This window comes from Caloenas nicobarica, chromosome 12 (genome assembly GCF_036013445.1).
Source record: "Caloenas nicobarica isolate bCalNic1 chromosome 12, bCalNic1.hap1, whole genome shotgun sequence".
Lineage (NCBI taxonomy): Eukaryota > Metazoa > Chordata > Aves > Columbiformes > Columbidae > Caloenas > Caloenas nicobarica.
This window is the reverse complement of record NC_088256.1, coordinates 20,180,992-20,205,113: the sequence shown is the minus strand read 5'-3', so window position 1 is coordinate 20,205,113 and position 24,122 is coordinate 20,180,992. Positions and strand designations below refer to the sequence as shown.

Sequence of the window (24,122 nt, the reverse complement as noted above, 5' to 3'; positions counted from 1 at the left end):
AGTAACAGTTACGTGGGCATGAAAATAAAAATGTCCATTGACTAATGCTTTGTGTTTACACACACCACTCAAATGCAAATCAAAATTACTGGCAATAAACATGTGGCTGCTCCAGGGGCAGGTGTGCTCAGCAGCATTACTGCACCTTGAAAACAAGGCTGCTTAAAAAATGCCCCGGAAAGGTGGCTTTTTAAATTTGGGGAGGGGGGGCAGTTCAACTTTATATACATCTGACTCTCTGGTATTAGTCATTTTTGTTTCCATACCAGCGTTTGGTCATATTAGAGCACACAGTAGCACGGAAATAGGAGTTTGAAGCTGAATGCTTTGGAATATCTCCTTTTCCTTGTCAAACATTAGGGGAAATTTTGAAGGCTCCAGGCTCAGGTTCATAATGTGACAAATCTTTCCTTGTTCAGTTGTTACTCTGAACAAAATAAATGCTCTTAATTGAAACATCATTAGATTTGCCAGCTTTTCCCTTCAGTGCCACCTCTTGAAACTCTTTGCAAAATGGTATTAACCACTGAAAGGTTCACATTCTGGGCTTTATCATGTGAGAAATCTCTTGTATATTTTTTTTTCTTTTAATGTACTAAAAGCTGCCAATTTCTTGCAGGTGGGTGTACATGGCATTAGAATAGAATTCATCAATGAAAAAGGATCAAAACGCACCGCCACCTACTTACCGGAGGTTGCAAAGGAGCAAGGTCATTGTTGCACTTTATTTCGTATGATCTGGTGACGACTTTAAACATACACATAAATCTAAAATGCAATATTTGACCTTGCACTGATGTCAGATGATGGCGCAGTATTGAATTGTAAGAAGGCTCTTATATGAAATGGCCGTTCCACGCCTGTTTCAGTGCCCGTACCGGGACTCAGTGAACTGTAGCTGTTTTTTGAACGAGTCAGAAATGCAGTGGAGCTGTAGGAGAAGAAAATACCGAGGGGTGGTAACAGTGCTGCCAACGGCACAGGTGTCAAAAGCTGCCGGTTCTCCTGTAGTTGTTCTGGTGGGATATTAGTGACGCGCAAATACTCTATTAAGTGATGAGATGTCTGATCAATTATCTTAACAGCTGATTTATTCCTAAATTTGCAATAATATATAGATTTTTTTTTTTTCAATTCTGTACTTTCTGCTAGTACTGAATTTGTTTTAGAAACATGGGCTTCCTGGATTTTTCGATGGATGGAAGGGAATTACTTTCAATATGAAAGTCCAAAATAATGCTGTTCAAGTCCCTTTTAATAGAGGCACAGACTTAAGCCAGTGAATTAAAACCTGGAGTAGATTTTGTTAACTAGTAATCGTTTGGACTAAGCAGCTATGACTATGCTTTTTTATATTTGAGTCGATCCCTGAAGGAATAGGATGAAACCTTTACTGAGGATCATCTTCAATTGATAATTCTGGTTCCAAATAGGCACTTAAAAGTTTAGAGGCTTTCCAAGACATTTTTTTTGCTTTTGTAATCTAAGGTTGGCTACTTAGAAGTGGTTTTTTTGTTGAGACCTTTGGTGATTGCTTGTTATTTTAAAAGTCAGGAACGGGGGGGGGTGTTGTGTTTAAATTTCTAAATAATTTTGGTAGACCCTGCATTGCAATCTGACTCTTTAAAGTGCCCCAACTACCCATTTGTATTTTTTTATATGTACCTGAAACTACTTTATTTTTTTTAATGTAACAATGTGACTAATCTAATTGCATTTTTTGGAAATAACACGTCTGTCGGCTACTTAAAATATTAGGCTTTTAAAAATCAATAAATAGGAGTTTTGAATAGCATGAAGACTTTATTGACAACAATAATGAATCTGTATTTTTAATCCATCACTTTTTTATTACCCAGACACTTATAACATAATGTAGTAGTTCTGGAACTAGACATATCACGGTAAAGTTAAGTGATATTTATGAAGAATTCTAATCTCTGAAGTTCTCTGCACGTGTTCCTGCTGTCATAGCCATTTGTAACGTATGAAGTGATTGTGATACATGATCATACCCGAACACTTCAGAAAAGTTTAATTTGATATTTTGTCCCAAGTCTAGGACACTGGCGTATATTGGGTCCACTTTTAAAATATTTCAACTACGAGTTAAAAACGTGTTGTTTGTAGAGCGAACTTTGCATGTAAAGAAATCCATAGGTCGTATTGCTTCCAACTGCTCTTGAGCAGGGAAGAATATTCTGAGTTTTGTGCAGCACTTCAGCAGAGCACTCCAGTATCAATAACGCTACACGCTGTATTTTTGCAACATCTGTTCTTACTGCTGTGTTTCTCACTAATTTTCCCCACTGTAAAATTCAACAGGATGGGACCACATTCAAACCATAGATTCTTTATTGAGGAAAGGAGGCTACAAAGCTCCGATCACCAACGACTTCAGGAAAACAATCAAGCTCACCAGGTATGGGGACACCAGCCATCAGTCCTGTTCTTGTCACACTGTCACCTGCTCATTCCTGATCAGTGCTTCTTGCAGATCTTCATAGTTCCTGTATCTACTGTTAACGATTTCTTTCTTTTCGCCACACCGGTACGGACCTGCGAGAATATCTGTGCCTTGCACAGGGCTTAGTGATGCTAAGCAAGAAAGAAAAGGCTGTTGTTAAATATCAGGCTGCAGATGCATCAGGGTACCTGCATATTTTGTCTCATAGCTCTGCAAAATCTTCGCAGTGTCACTCTTGCACACTAGTGTATTTTGATTTTGGTAACTTAACAAAATGTTCTTCGTGGGTGGGAGCAAAAATATTTTAGAATTAGCAGCAGATATTCTGCCCATAATATTGTAGTTACGTGGTGAAGGGTGGAGGAGTAAATGTCTGTAAGAACACATCTAAAACTGTGTCTTTTTATAAGTTTGCAGCATAAAATCACTGCTAAACTCTACTTATCCATTCCATGCTTGGAGAAATAAGATTTTTTTTTTTATCTTGACTGTTGATCCTCTTTAGGGAGGCCACACTTGACATACTATTAATACAAATAACAAACTGTTATCCTTCCTATCTTTTATCAACTTTTAGGGACTTACAGGGTCACAAGATGAGTTCTAAAAATGTTGTATTTATTACTCTTGGGTTTGTGTCTTGATTTCTTTGGAATTTCTTTCCTCCCTAGTGCAGCTGGGTGTGAGCTAGACTTGACTGCCTTGTCCATAATTAAAACCCAGTCCTTCCAGACATGGAAAATACTTGGATTCTCCTGGTTATTTATTCACTCATAGAGGACAAGGCCTGAGATTTTGGTTCTTTTCAGCTTCCACGTTTGTCGTCTTCATCTGCAAATCTTGCTATTACTAGTAGTTCATGTTTAGACCAGATAGAATGCAAAGCACTTCTTAGAAAGACATACTTTAGTAGTAGAGGAATTACTTGATCGGTGATCTTGTGGATGAAGAACAAAGACGACATGTCCCAATGACTGTCCAGAATGCTGGATTCTTATAGGAACCTGATTATGTGGAGTAGCTGGGACCAAGGAAAATGTGCTGTTCTGAGGGTTAAATTAGGAAGGAAGGATTTCCAGAATCCAGCTAAATTTCCAAACGGAGAACCCCAGTCTTTTATTTCAGCTTTACACCTTATCTTCTGTTCAAAAAGAACAGAGATAGCTGAGGAAAAGAGTAACAGTGCTATAGTTCTTAAATGCCAGTTTCTGTACACCTCAAGGACTAAGGAATATATCTTGCCAAGAAACCAAAATTCTATACAGCACACGCTTTCTTGCAGCTCCATGATAATCCTGGTGATAGGCACAGAGTGGGGGCCAAGAGGCCGGAGAGCAGCCCAGCAGAAAGAGATCTGGGGATCTGGGTCGATGGCAAGTTGAACGTGAGGCAGCAGCGTCCCTGGCAGCCCAAGGGCCAACTTGGGTGAGCAAGATGGTGAACGGGCTCGAGGGCAAGACGTGGAGGAGCAGCTGAGGTCACTTGGGGTGTTCGTTCAGCTTGGAGAAGAAAGGCTGAGGGGCGACCTCATCGCAGTCTGCACCTTCCTCAGGGGGCAGCCGAGGGGGAGCTGCTGATCTCTCTGGTGACCAGCGATAGGACACGAGGAAATGGGATGAAGCTGCGTCAGGGCAAGTTCAGACTGGCCAGCAGGAAAAGGTTCTTCACCGAGAGGGGGTTGGTCACTGGAACAGGCTCCCCAGGGCCGTGGTCACGGCCCCAGGCCTGACAGTGTCCGACAATGCTGTTCGTCATGTGGTTTAGTTTTAGGTAATCCTGCAAGGAGCAGGGAATTGGACGCGATGATCCTTATGGGTCCCTTCCAACTCGAGATATTCAATGATTCGAGTCGAAAAAGAATGTAACTCCGTTTAATGTAGCTGGGATTATTTTTAAAAGCAGAATTTGGCAGACAATTGATACTGATTGTTTAAAAACAGCCCAAAAATCTCTAGTGCTTGTTTACAGTTTTTCTCCCAGGTTTTATGTAGAGTTGGCTGAAGATACGGGACATTCTCAATACACGATCTTGAGTTTCTATTCCCTGTACTTGGAGCAACCATTTTTAACAGTTGTGTTTGCTTAAAATATTTTTCCTAAGCACTTATGTTGTGATTTGTCCTGTGATTCAGGAATGGCCCTGACAACCACGGCGGTTCCCTCCTTGCCTTCGTGCAACTGAAGTTCATCTGATTCCTACAGCACCGTCACCATTAAACACACCACTCCCGCCGTATTTTTGGTGCTGCTTTCAGCTTCCTGGTAACAGTTCTTGAATTTGCCTCTTTGCTCTTTTCTAGGTACCGTAGTGAGAAGATGACGATGAGCTACACAGAGTACCTTGCCCATCGTCAGCATCATCACTTCCAAAATGGTATCGGGCACCCCCTTCCACCGTACAACCATTATTCCTGACACTGAGCCGCATGACCAGTCACTGGACCTCTCTGCAGACCTCTTCCCCGGAGACCCTGCCCCGTCCTGGTCTAGCTATCTCTATTACTGTACCATTTTATGATGATAGTTTCCGTTGCCATGTTGAGGCTTTGCACTTGGTTGAGCTCATCATGGCAACGGGAGGGAAAAACCGCATTACTACAAAGATCCCATACTTTTTTTATTATTGAGTCACTGCAGATTTTTTTGCAGCATATATAGCCCTTGGGTTTTTTATGAAACTTTAAATTTCTACTTCGTTAACATTGAATTATATCAATCAAGGCTTTCTGTGACTGTGGATGGAAGGAAGAGTTTAAGGATTACAGTGAGGGATGCTTTGCTTAGCAAAAAGGCATTCGTGGCTTTTGCATTAATAGGTGTGACAGGGAACGAAACATATCAGATTCAGGTATATACTAGACAATGAATTGCATTTTCATAACATTCTTAATAATGTTTTGTGTACAACATCTCACCCCAACCCCAGTAAAGATTTCATGTAGCTATATACAGCACATCCAGCCAAAATGCCGAAGGTGACGTACAGAATGCTTTTTTGGATGAAGAGAAGCGATTACAGGTACGACGAGAGGTGACGTTCACATGGCAGCATCTTCCGAGTCAAGTGCTCCCGTTGACGGGCCGGGACGTGACCCAGGAGGTGACCGGGCACCTTCGTCTCCCGTTCTGCGCTGGGAATCAAGGACAGTCCAGCCCTGTCAACACTTGTCAGCGTAACGCATTTGTAATGAGAACGATGCCTTTCTGATGAGCTCAAATTAGGAGTGACATTTGGTTTAAAAACAGGCTGGTGAGTAACAGATTTCATATTGGAAAGAAAATGGATTTAGATTTTAGTGCCTTTGACTATGACATAACTATATACTTGTATGTAACATTCATAGAAAAAACATAGCAAATAAGCCAGACATTCTAGCAAACTATTGAATCTGCTCTGGTGTCAGGTTTTTGGGGATTTTTTTTTTTTAAGTAATTTCTTTTTTTTTACAGCAAACCTGTTTTAGAGAAGAAAATTCCCTGATTTGTTCGTTGTTCTGCTTTTGACCTTGTTGAGTTTTATCAAGTCATGAATAGCTAGATAGAGTTAACTATTGTTTAAAAAAGATTGTTGTGAAAGAGCACAGGACAAGTACGCCATAATTTTACTTGTTTTCATCTACTACAGGAATAGTACTCGCGAGCTCTAAGTACTGTGTATAGTAACTCTGACACCCCTCCACAGGGCAGAAGAAAGACAACTAATTGGAACTTTTTCCTGCTGTAAAAATAGGATTTAGCAGAAGGTCTGTGTGGTATATTTGCAAACCCAGTGTGCGGCGGGAGCTGGTTGCTCACGTGGCTGCAGCGCTCCCGCCAACAGCGCAAACTCCAGGGGACAACACACGCCGTCTGTCATAGAAAAGACCTTCCTGATATGAGTGAGTAAAGCACAGGAAGCAGAAATCCCACTTATTTCGAATAATGAATGTCTGTAAATATATATGTAAAATACAAATAGACAAAATCAGTTAAAATTCAGTTGTTAAAAAAAATCAGACTTAATTGTAAAAATGTTTCGGTAAGTTTTCCAAACCAGATGTGGATAAATAACGCTCATCCCTTCCGCGAGGTTAGCCTTGCCACTTAATTTTAATGGAGGTTCTTGTAGAAGGTCTTTGGTGTTCCTTCATCCACAGCATTTGATGTCCAAATATTAACATTTTCAGTTGTGATGCCTTAATTTATAAGCAGAGGGCCTGAAATTTCAGGAGCCAAGAGATGCCAGCCAGAAGCTGCAGAAATTAATAGATGTTTATACAGAAGCTATTTTGGATGTTACTGTTGTCTTGTTTCTACTTGGGGAACACTTTTAAAAATGGATTAGTCTTCGAGTGGAAACTGTGAACAAGTGGCTACCTGATAGAGTTCTGTTGGGCTTTTTTTTTCTTGCCCTTATAGGGAAACTGAGCACAAACCGAACCATTCTGCTGCAAAAAAAACAAGAGAAAAAAGTCATCCGACCCCATCTTTACCTGTCATCTCATTACAGCATGCTCATGCTGCAGTATGAGCTCACTGTTAGATGTTTTTTAAAAAGATCTATTATATATAAAAATATATATGTATTGAAAGGTGCTAATCAACCTCAAGCAGGTCACGTGACTGGTCATGCGGATCTAAAATCATATCAGATTTTTTAAAAAATCTTCGATATATGCAGATGTTATACAGAATTTCTTACCGGTGTAATAATGATATACTGATGAATAAATAATCCTGCAGGTTTTTAAGGACAAGGTCAGCAATACTTCCCACCATGGCTTGGGGGGGAAAAGGATAGTTTTGTCTCCTTTTTGTATACAGCATAATGCACAATGCATTTTTGTCTATCTCTTAGTAGCTGTTGCTTAAAAATATAGTTAAAAGGGTGTTATACAAACTGTAAAGGTGTGCTTCGAAATGAGTTAATGCCAGACCCTTCTGGACCAGAGTTTTGTATCGCTAATTAAAAAACTGTTACAGAGTCTGTGGTCAATCAGATTGTATGATATTTTTTTTTGTTGTTAAAGATCAGAATAATCAGCCTGTCTACAGTGTTCCTAGGGCACCTACCTCCTCAGCATGCGAGTGCTGAAACGCTTTGGATTGTTTCTGTGTAATTGTGGGTTTCTTTGTACAAACCGTGCAGTTCACTGTGACACGCGCTGGGACAGAACAGGTCTGTTTGCTTAAAGCTTCCCCAGATGCCGCTCCCTCTGAGCTATGCTCAGTACCCTTTGAGGTATGTTGCTGGCTTTTAGATACAGATTTTTTTTTTTTTTTAAATTTGGGGTACTTTAAAAGAAGTTAAGGTACAACCAAGTAGCTTATTTCTCTGCTTTTTAAGTTGGAATGCGAATGTTTCTGAGCACTACTCAGTTTGCCTTATTCACTAAAGAGATTGTCGTTTGGTTGGTTTTTTTAAAAACTCTTTTGCTTCATGTTCCTAAAACCCCTGTTCTGTAAACCGAGTTAGACAACAAAAGCGTAGACTTGACGTGAAACTCTGATGCAGCCCGGCGGTGAGCGGCGTCCCCGCGCCGGGCCGGTAGCACCGACGTGTCCCCGTGTCCCCCCGTGGGGATGCGGCGCAGCTCTGACCTCAGACTTCCCGTTACACCAAGGCGGCCAAATCGTTTGCACACCCCGGCGTTTGTATACGGACCTCTTGACTCGTCTTCAAATGTGCGGGTTTTTCAAACTTGTTGTCTGGAGTAGGTTACATCTCTTGTGTGTGTTAGATCGAACCAAAGAAGCCTCCAGCCATGCCCAGATGCTGCTCCTAAAGCCTGCCTTCCAGTCCTTACGAAATCCCTGCAGGATTCAAGGTGTTAACTTTTTTATTTTTGTACAGTTTCTAACTGATTTTTTGCTAGTGATGTTAATTAAGTTTATTTGGGGAGTCTGAATATCTCCTCCATTTAAATAAACTGGTGACTTTCCTTTTATGTTTAAAAAAAAGTTTAAAAAAATGAAAAAAAAAAAAAGAGAAACCCAAAGTGTGCCTCTCAGATTTAAGGGTTTCTGGTTACATTTATTCTTAAGACCAGCAGTGATTCTTTATATACAAAGATATGTTTTGCTCGTTTTTTATTACTGTTAAAAAAATAAAAAAGAAAAACCTCTTTCTTTGCTCTGGACCCAGTAATTGCGCTGGTACATAAACGCACTGAGAAAACAAACTTTTGTTTGAAACTTTTGTAACAACTTATGACTGTTTTTGTATATCAAAGTTGATTCTTTTCAAGATATTTGGATCTAGTTTCTAAGTTATTTTAGTGTTTTATATGTTACCAAAAAAAAAAAAAATTTACTTTAAAATGTTCACCAGCATCTTGAGTTACCTTTAATGCGGTGGTGACACAAGGGGCTCAGAGCTGCCTGGAGTAGCTCGGGGGCCTCTGTCTTTTCCTTCCTTCCTTAGTAACTTGATTGATTACAATAATATCACAGATTACCTGAACCCCCTTCCTTTATAACTAGATCCTCCTTCCTTCCACATTTAATTGCTATTAGTGTGAAGAAAACTGTTGAAATGGGCATTTTAATATAAGTATGGCTTAAAAAGAGAAAAATGAGGAAAAAGAAAAAAAATATAGAAGGTTATCTGTGGGTCTGTGAGATATGGCTGTGGAAAGATATTGTTGTAGTTTTAACACTATTGTTATTACCTTTTAAATCATTTACCCAATAAAATAAGGAAAAAGAATCACCATTTCTTTTTATGTTTCTCTGCTTAATTGTGCGGCTTGGTCAATTTTATTTATTTAAGTATTTGCACTTTGTGTTCTCATTAAGGGCTAACGATGTGTTAGGAATATTTGCCTGTGATTAACTCTTCCCATTTTGCCCGCTGTAGGAACAGGTTGTGGACACTCCAAGTTAAATCAGCATTTCTATCAGTTATACCAGGGATATAATTATTTGTATCAGTGTATTTCTCAGTGTTTATACAAGTTATCAGTTCATTTTTCTACTTTGATGTCTAACTTGAATCAGGGAGTTCTGTCCAGGCTTGGGCTGCTCGTTCACTGAGAGGGAGAAGCGCTTTCCACATTTTTAAGCAAAACTTTGCTGTAGAACCAGTTTTGCTGGAGTAACCAAACATTGCCTACGCTACTTGGAGCAACATTATTCAACAGAATCATGTGGCAAAATGTGCATCAAAGAGGATCTTCAAGCATCACCTAAAATACTTTCAATACACTTTATTCATATTACTCTTACAGCAGCAGGTGTGATTTTAAAGAATATCTAGGCTTGCTTTGCCATGAGGGATTTCTTGATCTTGCTTGCTGTATCTAGCTAATGTATAGACTGTCATATTGACCACGTTTTATGGAAAAAAAAAAAATCACAGTGTAGAGTTTGCACTGACTTAGGAGGTTCCTGCAAAGCGTGGAGGGCCAGGGAAGGAGTCATTTCCCCTTCCCCAAAAGCTTCGAGTCTTAACACAGTGGGGCCATTTTTAAAGTGTTTCCCTTGAGCCGATGCAGTGAGAACAGCAGCCCAGCAGCTTTAGTTCATCACCAGCTTTAACCGTGGCAGCTTTGGTGTCCCCCAGCTGGTGCGCGGAGCTGTGCTGCTCCACACGGTTTACTGGAGAGGGCAGGAACCCTGTGAACCAGCAAAACCACCATCCAGCTGATGACAAAACCAAGTACCCAGAGAGGTAAATCCGACTCGGAGAACTTTTTGCCCTGAGCCAAATTCTGGGAGACATTTTCTACCGAGTCTGAATTAAAGGGAGCGTATTTCCTCCATAGGAGAATTCCTGAGACAAAGCAAGAAATTCTAACATGTCCCTGGAATTCAGATCTGATTTTAGAACTGGTTTTGTTTGCCTTTGACTAATTCAGTATTAACAGATCTCCTGTCTGTAGATGCAGTCTTTAAAAACGAACCAGTAAAATCCCTGTAACGTTTAGATGTTGAAGATTGATGCAGCCATTACTCCATTTGCATTGAAACCTTGATTTAGAAAATAAACCCTATGAAGAGAAAATTTGCCTAAGTAAATAGGTTCCATTGTTGGTTTAGTACCTCACAGATTTGGTATCATTAGTCTGAACTGGGTAAAACCCCCCCTAAAACTCCATTCCTTTGTGATGTACAGCTAGTTAAGACTGCCTACCAAAATTTTTCCACTCTTCTTGCTACTTCAGCCAGCTGTGTAGTTATTACACCATAAAAATCAAACTAGCAAAATAGTACTGAGTATTAAGGATGTTTCAGAGGTGGAAACTTGCTTATTCCTACATATATGTTGCTATTAAACAATGAAAGGCTGACTTACAGTTGGAGAGATGCAGAGGATAATTAGCAGTGCCTGGAAAAGGAAATTGCTTGCGTAGCTCATCTCGGGTTTCTGTAAAGCACTTCACACTAGATTTCTACTTTGGTTGTTTTATCAGCCTTTTTACTGTTCAAGAGAAATTAAGCTGAGAATTGGTTCTGTTGCTCCGCTGCATGAAAACTTAAAACTTCTACAGTGCATATATAATACTACAGGGAGAGCCGTATTTGCCGGGAACCTCACACAATGAAATACCTGCTTGGCTGAGGTGCAGCGAGTCGCAGCATTATTGCAGTCTATTTAAAGATATTTTTAATGACAACCAGAAATGCATTAAAACTGCTTTGCTATCGCCCTGTGGTATGAGATTCTCTGAGTACCTTAATTACAGCAGCTTTCTGAACGAAGTTTTGAGCTGAAAACTTCTGCACACGGTCTACACTTTTCTACTGAAGCGCCGCAGAACAGGAACGCTAATACTGGTTCCCGAGCTCTTTACCTGAAAGACATGGACAGGGAACATTTAAACAGCCATTAAAGGATTTATGTCCTATACTGAGGTCTGCCAGGAAACTCAGGCTTGGCTTGTGTTGACGGCCAGATTAACAGGCACAGGTCCCACCGAAATGCCGACAGCTTCTAGAAATCCTTGTTCTCGCTTCCGCTCTGCCCCATACATTCACACCAGTGCCCCACAGTACCTCATCCATCTTCCACTCTGCCCCATAGATCCACCTGGCAGTACAGACCGCTCGGGGCAGCAGGATCCCTGTTCTTAGCTGATTTGATGATCAGCTATCTAATATTAAAAGTCCCTCTGTGACTCTTAACCGTTAATTTTACAAACTGAAGTGGAAAGTCAATTTTGCTTTTCTTACCTAGTTTTAAAAAGTCTTAAGCAAGACAGGCTCGGTGCCTGGCACAATTAGAATGAAAACAAAACGACAGTTATCGCTTAAAATGCATTTATTTGTTTTAATTCAAAGGTTTAACAACTATTCGCCCAATGATCTGGACTTAGGGCACAACGACAAAAAACCCCATCAGACCAAAATACAAAAAAACCCAACCAAACAAACAAACCAAGTACACAAATTACCCCCATCTGTAAATATTACCTCATAACCAAATTTTAGCACATTAAAAAGTTTACAAAATGTATGCCATTCTTACAAATGATGCAGAACTAACAGCATGTGGCAGCTGGGCCTCTCCGCGGCCCTCCTCGCCCTGTCCATACCGGTCTGTGCCCGGAGGGCGCCGGGTCCTGGCACAGCCTGGCTGCTGGGAGCCGGGGATGCTCCGCGCGCCGCGTCCTCTGCAGCATTGAGATCGTGACCCAGGAAATGCAGAAATCATTTTTAAAAAGTACAAAATTGACCCTGAAGAAAAAATAAAATCATTAAAAAAAACCACCCCAACAAACCAGCTTGGCTTTGACTAAGTTACACTAAAAGCTGCAAGACAGGTTTACAGCAATAGCACTTTACGTACGAGACCACAGAAATCAACAGATTTGTTATGAGTCTTGTTACTGTAAAAATGAAAACATCAGAAGCTGACCTGTCTGTGTGTAGAAACCTTTTGCCTCCCAACAGAAGGGCTGACATACGCTCGCTTCCTCGGGTTTGACCTTTTCAGAGCTTTGTTAACTATTAGGACTGATTCAATGCCTAAGAATCCACCTCCAGTGAAAAAATTGCAACAGTGAGGAAAACAGTACATTTATATTTTCCATTAGCTATAGATGCATAGGAAACAAATGCCTGTGGTTTAGATGCAAGACTTAGGACATAAAAGCAAAGTACAGTAATTTAATGGTTTGCAAATAGCTATTTCTGAAAGGAAAATATAATTGGACTTTACAAGACATAATCACATATACAGAAATATCAAACCCCTGATTGTGGCCAGAAACAGATGGATAAATCTACAATGAGGTACTCTAGAATCTGACTTTTCACCTCTCCCACTTCAGCAAGGCAGCATCTGCTCCAGCACACGCAGGCTTTGCTTCCCAGCAGCTGAACCCAAACCACATCTAGGGCTGTGTCCAGAGACTTTGCCTTTTCAGTGATTTATACAAGCATGGTCAAGAGCTGCTATTTTTCACACTTCAAAAGAAACAAGACGCAAATTCTTTGGTGCTTAAATAGGAGGAAGTTAAAAAGATACAGCTCAAAGGCAGCGTGCAATGTCTGAATCCTTGAAAGCAGCCCTGCACGGATCCCTTGGCACAACCCTCTCCGCACTCACAGGCTGCGTCACAAAGGTGTTACAGTGGTGCAGAACTTCACCAGCTCGCTTTCTGCTTTGGAGGACTACTTACCCTAAGGCTGCATCAACAAACTGATCAGTAAACAAGTTTAGTGTAGTTACTAACGCTTCATTTCTGTGTAGAAATGGAGGCAAATTTAAACAGCCGCTCACTGGCAGAAAGAGTCATCATCAATTGCATCGCTTCTTGTTTCTTTTGTTTGAAGTGCCTGCAGTGCTAAAAAATCAGGAGAGTAGAGGGCTCTGTGCAGACGCCTTAATACATCCCACCTTCCCTGTGCGGTCTCGGCACCGGAGCTGCACGAGAATTTTTTCTGGTATTGTGTCTGAGCCGCTGTGGTCACCAGCGCAGGGTGAGATGGACCCTCAGCCGCTGCTGCCAGAACAGCCCGTCCGGCTGCACGGGCACCTCCTGCGCTGCCCCAAAGCTGCTGCTCACGTTCTCGCATCTCTTAGTGCTGTGGCAAAAGATTTAGGATCATTTGACCAGGGAGAACCTGGACTCCCGTCGCAATTGTACCATGCGCTGCAGCAATGTAAAAATCCCATCACCAGGTCCTGTGCAACAGCTTCAAGTTCTCTTGCCGTGGCTTGTGTGCGTAATGCCACAGGAGAGAACGGCAGTTAGCCTTTGACAACGGCACTACAGTTTTGCTCTTTAATTTCCAGCATAAATAAGCATAAAAGCAACCAAAGAAATCATCTATATGGCGTCACTGCCTATAAAATAAACCATTCAGGGAAAAGGAAATCAGCCTCTGCCAGGGAAGAGAATAACTAACCTGTATGGAGATGAAGTATTCTGCTTTCCCATCCAAACAGTATCCTGCACACTGAACAAGCTCTGTCTGATGTATATTCCAAACAGACACCAGAGATAGGTGAGGAACAGAGGACGTGAAGTTCCAGGGCACGAGCTTCCGAAGTCTGCTCCCTTTCTGACCTGTTCTTCGCCTTCTGCGAAGCTTGTGTCTCAAGCTATGCTGATTCAGTTTCTTGTGGCACCATACCATAAACCAAAATGAAATACTGAGTTTAAAAAGCCTTCAAAAAGGGGTGAGGGGAGGGAATAATTTAACTTTCGGGCCCCTCACTACAAGACAGACGTGGGGGTGCTGGATCACATCCAAAGAGCAACGGAGCTGGTGCGGGGCTGGAGCACAAGTGTGCTGGGAGCAGCTGAGGGAGCTGGGGGTTCAGCTGGAGAACAGGAGCTGAGGGGAGACCTTCTGATCTCTGACCTGCCTGAAAGGAGCTGGGAGCCAGGGGGGGTCGGGCTCTGCTCCCCAGGAACAAGCGCCAGGACCAGAGGAAACGGCCTCAAGTTGCGCCAGGGGAGGTTGAGGTTGGATCTGGGGAACAATTTCTTCCCCAAAGGGCTGTCGGGCACTGGAACAGGCTGCCCAGGGCAGTGCTGGAGTCACCATCCCTGGAGGGCTTGAGCTGACACGGAGATGAGGTTCTCAGGGACATGGTTTAGACGTGGACTTAGCAGTGTTAGGTTAATGGTTGGACTCGACGATCTTGAGGGCCTTTTCCAACCTAAATGATTCCACTCTCCGCCAGCTTTGTCCATCCCGTACAACAAGCAAAGAAGCAAGAGCTTACCGTCCAAGGTGAAGGCTCCACTGCCTCCCGCCTCATCCAGCTGCACCATTCGCCTCTGTTACAGCAGCTCCAATGCTTCCAAAGTCCCTATTGAGTGCAGTAGTTGGTTTCCCTCTCTACCTTGTTCCGTTAGCCATTTTAGCAACTTAAATTGGTATAGAAGAGTTCAACAAGCTCCACAACCTGCTCAACACCCCTCATGTCGGCTGTATTTAGCATTCCTGCTACTGAGTTTTACGTTGGTCGGAAGAGCTCACAGATTTTGCACTCCAAGCAAACAGCCTGTCCTGAGCGAGACACCTGAGCTTATTTAAATATTTCTGCAGTCTTAATGGACCAGAGGCAGCCAATGGTGGCAATTAGCAGCTGGTTTGTACTGGTTTAGAATGCCCTGATGCGTATGAGTATAGATAGGAGATGTAGTTTGAAAATAAATAAAAAAAGAGGTGCTAGTTTCACATAACTCAGAAACTTTTCATGTAGCTATGATATTCTGAAGAAAAAATAGATTATTTTTTTTAAATAGTAATTAAAAAAAACCACGGATAAGTAAAGTTAAGCAAATAATAATTCTAAATAACATTTGCAAAATTCGGCTAAAATCATTCTATTGTAATACCAAACTTTCCTTCTAAACAGGATTGAATCCAAGATAAGGCATTTTGCCAAATTCTTAAGTCAATAAACAATCCACGATACCCTTGACAGTGACTATGGGCATGTTTCATTCATGTTCATAGCACATGAAGTCTATTAACGGGGACCATGATTTTAACATCCAGCGCTCTGCATCTCAGCATCTCCCAGCAACATCCTGTATTTCACCATAAAACACTGAATCTGCTGCAATAAACAGCAAGAACTTCCATCAGTCCAGCAGCTAATTAAGTGTCTTCCACAGGCTGATTCAGGCCTTCAACACCAACACTTTCTTTAGGCCCCACTCCACAAACACTTCAGCAACACAAGCCCAGCTTTGCTGAGCAGCAGCGAGACCGCTTGATGGAATTCATCATGTACTCGGACATTTGCAGGATCAGCAACTGGTCCTTAGCTCTCTCGAGGAGAATTCTGATTAAAAACACAAGGAGCTGTAGAGTCTGTCTAACTAAGACTAGCTATACATGTTTGAGGGATAGTTTAGGTATATGCTGCATGTCCTCAAGTTGTGAGAGTACAGTATATTTATTCTGTATATCTATACACAGCAAGGCCTGGAAGAAAGCCAGAAACCAGTTTGTAAATTAGAACCTGGGACAGTACGTTTCTGATTGAAGTGTACTATTTTTTTTTAATCATATGGAGTAAAGATATTTGAAGTAGCCATTTGATCCCACACCAATTAAAACTTCTATAGTTAAAGAAAAAAAAAAGCCAACCCCATCTCATTCTTACTTTTTGCTTCTTGAGGTATAAATGACTGTACCTTAACTTGAGAATACATCTTCAGGTGATCCAGCTGGAGGAGGTATGATGGTTTTATCTTACAAGTCACAGCTTTGACAACACAATGAATCTATAAATTGCAATCAACTTTTGTACAATAAAATTCCCGCAGCTCTGAAACACAACAGTCTGCATAACAGACTCACCATTAGCTATCTGGAGGAAGACACCCAAGATTTCCCATCCTTCTGCCCAACAGTTTCTCCTCTAGCCTTGGAACATTTGCACAGGTTCACACAGTTTACTTTTTATTATTCTGCCTATCTGCACCCTCTTCTCCAAAAGACACGTTGACAGGAAGATTTAGTCATACTAGGAAACTGGAACACTTCCTTTTCAGGAGAGGCCTGCACTGATTTGACATTCCATTTTCTATCTGTATTTAAAATCAGTGTACAGAATGTATTAGAGCTGTAGAGGGAGAACACAGGCTCATTTTGCTTCTTCACTAACCTCTCTACTGAGCGACGACCAGTTTAGAACAGAGGAGGAACGTTTCAAAATCTAGTAAGTAAAAAAGAAAACTGATGTTTACACATTGGACTTTGTATGTCCACTCCCTCTCCAGTCTAACTGAAGTGAAAACAACACTTTGTTCAAAGTCAGGTCAGAACAGTGGATGAAATATCTTGTCATAGCTTATGCGTAACATGGTCTTTTGAAATTATGTCAACATGGTATTTTTCCACTCACTTGAATATAAGCATCTCCAAAGCATCAAGATCTGGTGGGACTTGGCCAGACAGATATTCATCCACAGCAGCTTAGAAATTAAGTAGTTGATTAAAAAAAATTTTTTTTTTTTAAAGAGTTATTGTTCCCCAACATTTTCAACCAGCTTAAAGAAAATACAGTAGAACCTCACTGTTTTGCACTTACGGCTGGGAGATTAAGTGTACAGCATTTCACTGTGACCATTCAAGTGCTAAGAGTTATGCCAGGATGATGCACTTCAACGTGTGTTCTGTTCACATCAGTGGAGAGCTGTAATTCAGCTTTATTTCCTGTCCTATGATCTATCTGTACTTATATTTAACGGAAAACAAGTCAAAACAAGGTAGCACCATCACGCTCTTTGCTGGAATGTGGACAGATCCTGGCCTAATTTTAAACAGTGGCTTAGCAAGATTCTACTGTAATCTACACAAAATGTATAAAACATGAACCTTTTGCAGAATAAGGCCACTAATTTTGCCACTGGCAATAGGCAGTGAGAAACAGCAGTTAAAAAACCCCTCACTTGATTACAGAGGTGTTTTTGAGGCAATAAACTGTGGGGAGAAGTATAAACGCATTGTCCTCTCAGCCCTCCTCCTTGTTTTCCAGTATAAGTATCTTGGATTCCTGTACGTACCGCTCTGCGGGGAGAAATTTCAGTCTATTTTCTTAGCCGGGAGTCTAAGCAAGTCCAGGGTACATTTAAAGGCGGGGACGGCGCTGTAGTACAGCAGGATTACCAGCTTCCCGTGAGCCATGGTCATGACAGTCTGGTGTCCGGAGGCCCAGATTCGATACCAGGGCCCGTAAAAAGGATCTGAGATGGCGGGACACAACATGTTGTTCAAATTCACTTCTGTAGCCTGAGAAAGTAGACAACACATGTATAAATTAACAGTATTTTTGGGTTGCACCTATTCAGATGCCTAAAATGGTAATTCTGAAATTACCATAATAATCAAAAATGTTTAGCTGATGATCCTTTGTTCCACACAAGCTTCCAGAAGGAAAGCAGATCCAAATTCAGTTGTGCATTTAATAGATGGATTTACGCAGGTACATAACAAGTTTATGAAATATTTTATCGATACTTGTGCAAGACGAGATGCAAATGCCCACTAGAACACGCAATTAAAAATTTGCATGCAAGTACTCTTATCCATATATATCTGGACACTTTGAAAAACTAGTCAGTGTTTTTACTTCAAATGTATTTGCAAACTATCCGTTTGTCAACCTGTATTTACTTACCAATCCCAGAATCTGCAAGATGCTAAAATGATACACAAACATAAACCCCGTGGATAAAATAGCCCACCAGAAATTGCAGAGTGGTTCTGGAGTGTAGATACCTTGAAAAGAGAGGAATACATCAATATTCCAGCTGAATTGCTGTGTCCACCAAACACTCATGAATAATCCTCTCTCTTCAGTGGATGTCAGGGCATCCGGCTTTAGCTGATAACCTCCTCAATACCATTACAGTAATTAATATTCCAGAGCCTTATTTCTTACCTGGAGCATCCCGATCAGTTTTTTCCCTCCTCCTGGTCCAGTAGTAAGATGTTACACCCCATTAAGCTTGCCTGTTTTTCACCAACACCAGTGATTTTTACCTCATTCTTCCTTCTACCACAGGAGGACTAAATGATTTTGAAATATTGTAATAGTGCACAATGAATCTTTAAAAATCAGGTTATTTATACTTAAACACCAGCTTCTTATGGGAGCTATGGCTTCAGCACGCACAGAACCAACCTAGGAATTGGCAGTTCCAGCACAAGGCTGTATTAGAACATAACCTACTTGCCACTTCCTAATTTTATGGTTGTTTAACTATTCAAAAGTAACTTGCATCAATAATGCCTAGGAACAGAACAGCTGTATGAAGTAATCAATCCATTAATGACAGACTGTGCTCTTAAACGAAAACTGCTCTGGAGATATTTTCAGATATATACTACAAACAATGTTATAATCAGTAGATATCACAGATACTGTAAAATATTTTTTTCCCTTCAAATGAAGAATCAGATATCGCATTATTCCTGGGTTCACCTCTCTCTTCCTCCTGAAACTAGGTTTTGTCATTTTACTGACAAAACACAAAGTCACGTAATCTAGAAGGTACCAAGGAAACTGGATCTAATAAAAGCACCCTTAAATACAAGACTATTTTTGGAATTAAATATTCAAACATCATATGGTGAGAAGAAAAACAGTTTACAGAGTTCTCAAGATTCTTCCCAGCAGACACAAAAATTTCAGTGCGAGATATGGGAAAAACAACCATTTTCCTTATGACTTTAATGACTTGATCTAGGGACGCAAAAGAAAAAGATGCACGATGTCACGCTACTCAGCTGCTATAAGAAGTAGAGTTCCAGATAATTATAAAAATGCAATGGAATTTTTTACCTGCCTTTGTCTGCTTTCTGACCCATTAGATATTATTAAATATTGGTGGGTGTGCCCAGCTCACAGCACAGAGTGCAGTGCCGCTACCAGCCTTTGCTAGCGAGCACATTAAGTAATTCCCAGGAAGATTCAAGAGACTTCAGCATATGCTGTACAAGGAACTCGCATCACTACACATGCAGCCATCTATGACAGAACTCACGTATGGTATCGTATGCAGATGAAGGCAAATAACCGCTGTTACTTGCTTTACCACACCACCATATAGTGGTGCATCCCGTCTCGGGTTTAAAACCCCTGCAGGGCTGCTTTCTCAGCCCCGTCCCCCCTTTACAATGCTTTTCTGCATAATTTTCTTCCGTAGTTTGTACCTGTTATGCCAGTTCAGATTGATTTTGCAATAGCTACCTGAAATAATCTAATTTAAATATAATTTTGTGAACGTCACAAATTCAAAATTACTCAAGCTTTATTGCCTAAAACTCTTCATTGTCCACTCAAAACAACACAGCTTCTCTGTTGCTTGTCAATAGATTGTGGGCTTGAATGACAGAGGCACATATGCAGCCCATATATCACTCACTGACTTTCATGAGCAACAATATCAGTGTAGTTGCCCAAGATACAACTGCACACCATGTTTTAGCAAGCAAGCTGTGACTTGGTGCGACCACGATAAATACGAGCTGAAAAGCTACTTTGAAAGCATAAGGCAACCTATAATCCAGTGGGTAGGGGAAAGTCAGAAGAAGGGTCTGAACTGTAAGCAAAATCCAAAGGTGAAAGTGAACTCTACATGAATAAGTGGGGAGCTCTACAGATAAAGGGAAAAAATCCACAGCAGCCTGATACACTATTTAGAAAATGGTACAGAAGACTTTACTTAAGTAGCAATGATATTCGTTCAACTCCACCGCCTGAAAACATGAGATACGTGATACCACCTTGAATATGAGCAAGAGAAGAAGCGACTGGCATTGGTGTCAGACCATGGCTCTATTTTTGGTGGCACCAACTTTTCAGTGACCTGGTCAAAGTATACAGAAACTCCTTGTGCTCCCTCCTCAGCTGTAGGGTAGAAAAAACTTCATTTGACTTGCAAATTTCTTTTGGTATTGTCTTTGCAGTTTTAGGTGCATGTTTAACCTAGATGCAAAACACAAAATAAAATTTAAAGAAATTATCTGGACCAGCATCCAGGAACCGGCGGAGCAGCGCTGGACCAAATTTGGTTTGACGTGAACTTGCCCGGTTGGCAGCTGCCTGGGTTATTTCAGAAGTATTGTACAAAGCCTGAGAGCAGATGGTGATCGTCTAAAAACACTCAGAAAAGCTATAATCCAGAGACCTGGATATTTGGGGGGGACTTACAGTGCAGGTAGCATATAAACACTAAAACAGACAAGTGAACCCAGCTCTGAAACACGACTGGAGGGAGAAGGCGGTCACTGAAAGGCTGAGGGAATCGCACAAGATGACAAAACAGATCGGTGGCATAACTTGGCTTTCCACTCAAGGTTCTCGTGTCCAGCCTCAATCTTGTCAGGGAATCGTGTTTCAGGAGTCACGGGGGAGAGCTGTTCAGGTTCCTCCAGCAAAGAATCTCTCACTGCTACATCCTCCCTCCATTGCAAAACTTAAAAAAAATACATTAGCAACTCCCTACAGACTTTTGATCTCACCATATCATAGAAAAATCCCTCCTTGCTAGACTTTGCAATCCTGAAAATAATAGTGTGACTTTTCAGCAATAGCATTATTTGGACATCATGGGACAAAAACAAAACGATGACCTTCACACAAAAATATTTCAGAGCATTCCAGATTCTCAGGTGTGCTTTGGGAAACTAATTTTAAATTCATGCCTAGGATATTTTCTGTACATTTCTCATTAGATAAATAATCACTGTAGATTTGATTACTCTACAGTCCTGCTCTTCGACAGATGACTGTTTAACGGAGCAGCGCGGGCTATTTTCTGTTACCAGAAACAAACAGGACAATTGAGACCCAGCTGAGTGGTTGTTTGAATGGCCTGTGTTGGCTTCGGCACAAGCTGCTTACATAGGAAATACATTTCAATAGGTAGCAGTGAGTTTCACTCTGTTCACAGGCCAATTCTTACATGTTAAGCACTTTCAAAAATTTAATCCAACTGCCAGTCTGGCACTATTCACATTCTCAAAAATACTCACACCCCAGACAGCTGAGTGTTCAAACGAGGGTCATCCAAGTAGGCTGGAGATTTGCTCTTGTGTCGAAATAGCACGGCAGTGGCTACGCTTCAGTTTAAATTAAACTTCATTATTTCAATAGCATTGATAGGAAGGATTTCACACAGACTGAAGAATTTGGGGTTCCTCATCTGCTTCTGCAACAAGAATCTGTGGACCTTGAACGCGCCACCTGGTTAAGTTTGCTGTCTAGGAGAGGGAAGCATGGCTTTAAAAATCAAAAGATCAACAAAGAGACTCAAATTCTTTTACGCTGCTTCCTCCCCATCCAATGGCTTGTGCTAGTTCTAGTGTTCTTATGAACTATTATTTTTTATTTAAAGTTCTCAAAACATAGGCTTGTAAAAATTTGAATGCAACTTAATAGAAAGTAATATTCCTTTAGTATAACATTTCTGTTAAAACATAATGCAGGAGAAAATTACTCCTCTGTTTGAACTAGAGCCTAAATATAATATGTTCTTTTAGTTTATTAGGGTGTTAAAATAATGTCTTTTTCCTAATTAATGTCTCGCTTTCATTCCCACTACATTCAATAGAGCTTTGCCAGTTTTCCAGCACAGAACACTCTCCTTCAGTAGTCTCGCAATTACAGGTAAACCTGATTAATCCAAAACTCAGAGCAACTATTACAATTCCTTCATATTCAAGCTTGTAAAAATGTGAGGGCAAATTTATTTCCATTTTATTTCCCTTGGTCAATGAGTTAATTCTAGCAGTGTGGCCTATTGAGCTAGCCTAGAGACCAAACTTCCTTTCCAGGGGAAAACAGGAAAGATGTTCTCAAGAGGATAAGCCTGAAAACCACTGTTTCCCCTACAGCTGCTCTGAATTCTGTGTGGATCTCAAAATACCACCTGATGCCAGGAGATTTCCATTTCCCTGAATGCAGCTACTGTCATCCAAATCAGCTCAGACGGGACTTATATTACCTGCTGCTCTCAGAAACTATTTTTTATATTCCTCAAAGAAATAGCAGCAGTTGTTCTACTCAGTACTTTAAAAAAGGTGCTAGTGAAATGGCAAAATATAGACAAAACTGTTTAGGCCAAGTAATTTTTCCTTCAAAAATCATGCATTAGGTTTCCCGTGGCACTAGCCATAAGTACCACGAAACTCGACGGGCGTTTTGCTAATGAGGAATTACAGTCAGGCAGGTGATCAGGAGCCAACTGCGGAAGAATTGAACAGCTATGAGATACACAGCCTATGGCAACCTCAATTGATCTTTAGCCAACAAAGTTCTTTTAGACATTTCAGTGCTATCATCTCAACATTAGATGGCAGCAAATGCTGGTAAATAAAGGGCAAAAACTTGGAAAAGGGCACTAGGGTGACAACTGTACAACACAAAGCCCCTCAAACTACAGGTATGGTCCTATCAGCCCCAGAAAACAGGTACCGAAGGACCCAGAGAACCTTTACTTCAAAACAACCAAGAAAACAAACCAACCAACAAAAATCAAAGGAACACATCAAGTGACATTCAAGGCCAAACTTTAAAGCAAAACAAACACCCGTCTTAAAATGATGTTAAATGGGAACTTCAAGGCCATTAAAAGAAGTGATTTAACGAGACCACAAGAGCTCGGTTTGTCATTGCCTACACTGCACGGCTGTTTGCACTGTCCCCCCCTCCCCTTCTGCACTGATTGGGAGTTTGCGTAACTTCTACAACTATACTGCACTTTAGCATTATTTGCCAGAAACTGAAGATATCAAAAATGGGTTAAAATTAAATGTGGCCTGCATACTTCTCTGGTAAGAGAAAGAAAAAGAATGATCTTTTGAAGTATGGTAATTCTCTTTTTCCTTTGGATCATTTTTATTTAGTTTCACTCAGCAGTGAAAACCAAAAAGGTTACAATCCCATAGTGAAGTAAGTGTGAAGGATTATAAGTGGCTGCTGGTATAAAATACAAAAGATTCACCGCAGTGGAAGAGGCTGACTGTGGTTCTTCCGAGTGTTTGCTAACTCGTATCCCATTGCTTGACATCGCATTCTCAGGGTTTTCGTTACAGGCTACTGAGCATCTGGACCATAAATTATCATCTTTTATTTCCTGGATGAAACAATTTTGGTCTGTTAGGAATGCAGCTGGAGGCACATGAACGCTAGAGGGGGGCAGAGCATCACACCAGATGAACACACACTGTTCCCTTCTAGCCAGCGACAATTACAAAAATCACTGCCAGCGGAACAGTTTGGGATTCCCAGACTTACCGAACTATTAACGGTACAAGTGATCGCAACATAGTATTAACAATGTTGTTAGAAGAGATAACAAGCAAGCATTTCACTAATATGTGCCACTACATTTCATTATCTAACTAGTCAACTAATATTTACATGGGGTATAATAATAATTTTTTTTCAGCTCATTTTAAGTTGCAGTACTTCTCAAGAGACATGCGAGAAGGCAAAGTCTTAAAAATGCACCCCACCACTAACTCAGAACACTTCAAGCAAGCAGTGATGCTACTCAAGACAACAGTGCAAATTATGCCAATAGATTCTTGATATTCCTCTGGGCAAAAGACCACGTTTTTATTCCCATTTCAGTGCCAGACAGAAGAAGTCTCTGTTACCCAGGTTACAACTCCAACATAACCAGAAACTATTAAGCAAAAACACACAGAAAACTGGTAAAAAAGAATAAGAGAAAAGTCTGCGGTAACC

At 40.9% G+C, this 24,122-nt stretch overlaps 2 protein-coding genes across 5 annotated transcripts in view; one reads left to right on the top strand and one right to left on the bottom strand.

The window, feature by feature from the left end:
* Positions 1-9,130, top strand: part of AMMECR1 (AMMECR nuclear protein 1) — a 100,881-nt gene extending 91,751 nt beyond the window's left edge. For both annotated transcript variants that reach the window (XM_065643312.1, XM_065643313.1), the window contains 3 exons: positions 620-710; positions 2,326-2,422; positions 4,768-9,130. In XM_065643312.1, the coding sequence (XP_065499384.1) occupies positions 620-710; positions 2,326-2,422; positions 4,768-4,882 (303 nt within the window). In that variant the 3' untranslated portion in view covers positions 4,883-9,130. The remainder of the gene's footprint in view (positions 1-619; positions 711-2,325; positions 2,423-4,767) is intronic.
* A 2,603-nt stretch (positions 9,131-11,733) lies between these two features.
* The window catches only part of TMEM164 (transmembrane protein 164), a 38,085-nt gene continuing 25,696 nt past the window's right edge, over positions 11,734-24,122 (bottom strand). For all 3 annotated transcript variants that reach the window (XM_065643063.1, XM_065643064.1, XM_065643062.1), the window contains exons 6-7: positions 18,042-18,142; positions 11,734-17,653 (exon numbers count right to left, since the gene is read on the bottom strand). In XM_065643063.1, coding sequence (XP_065499135.1) covers positions 17,447-17,653; positions 18,042-18,142 — 308 coding nt within the window. In that variant the 3' untranslated portion in view covers positions 11,734-17,446. The remainder of the gene's footprint in view (positions 17,654-18,041; positions 18,143-24,122) is intronic.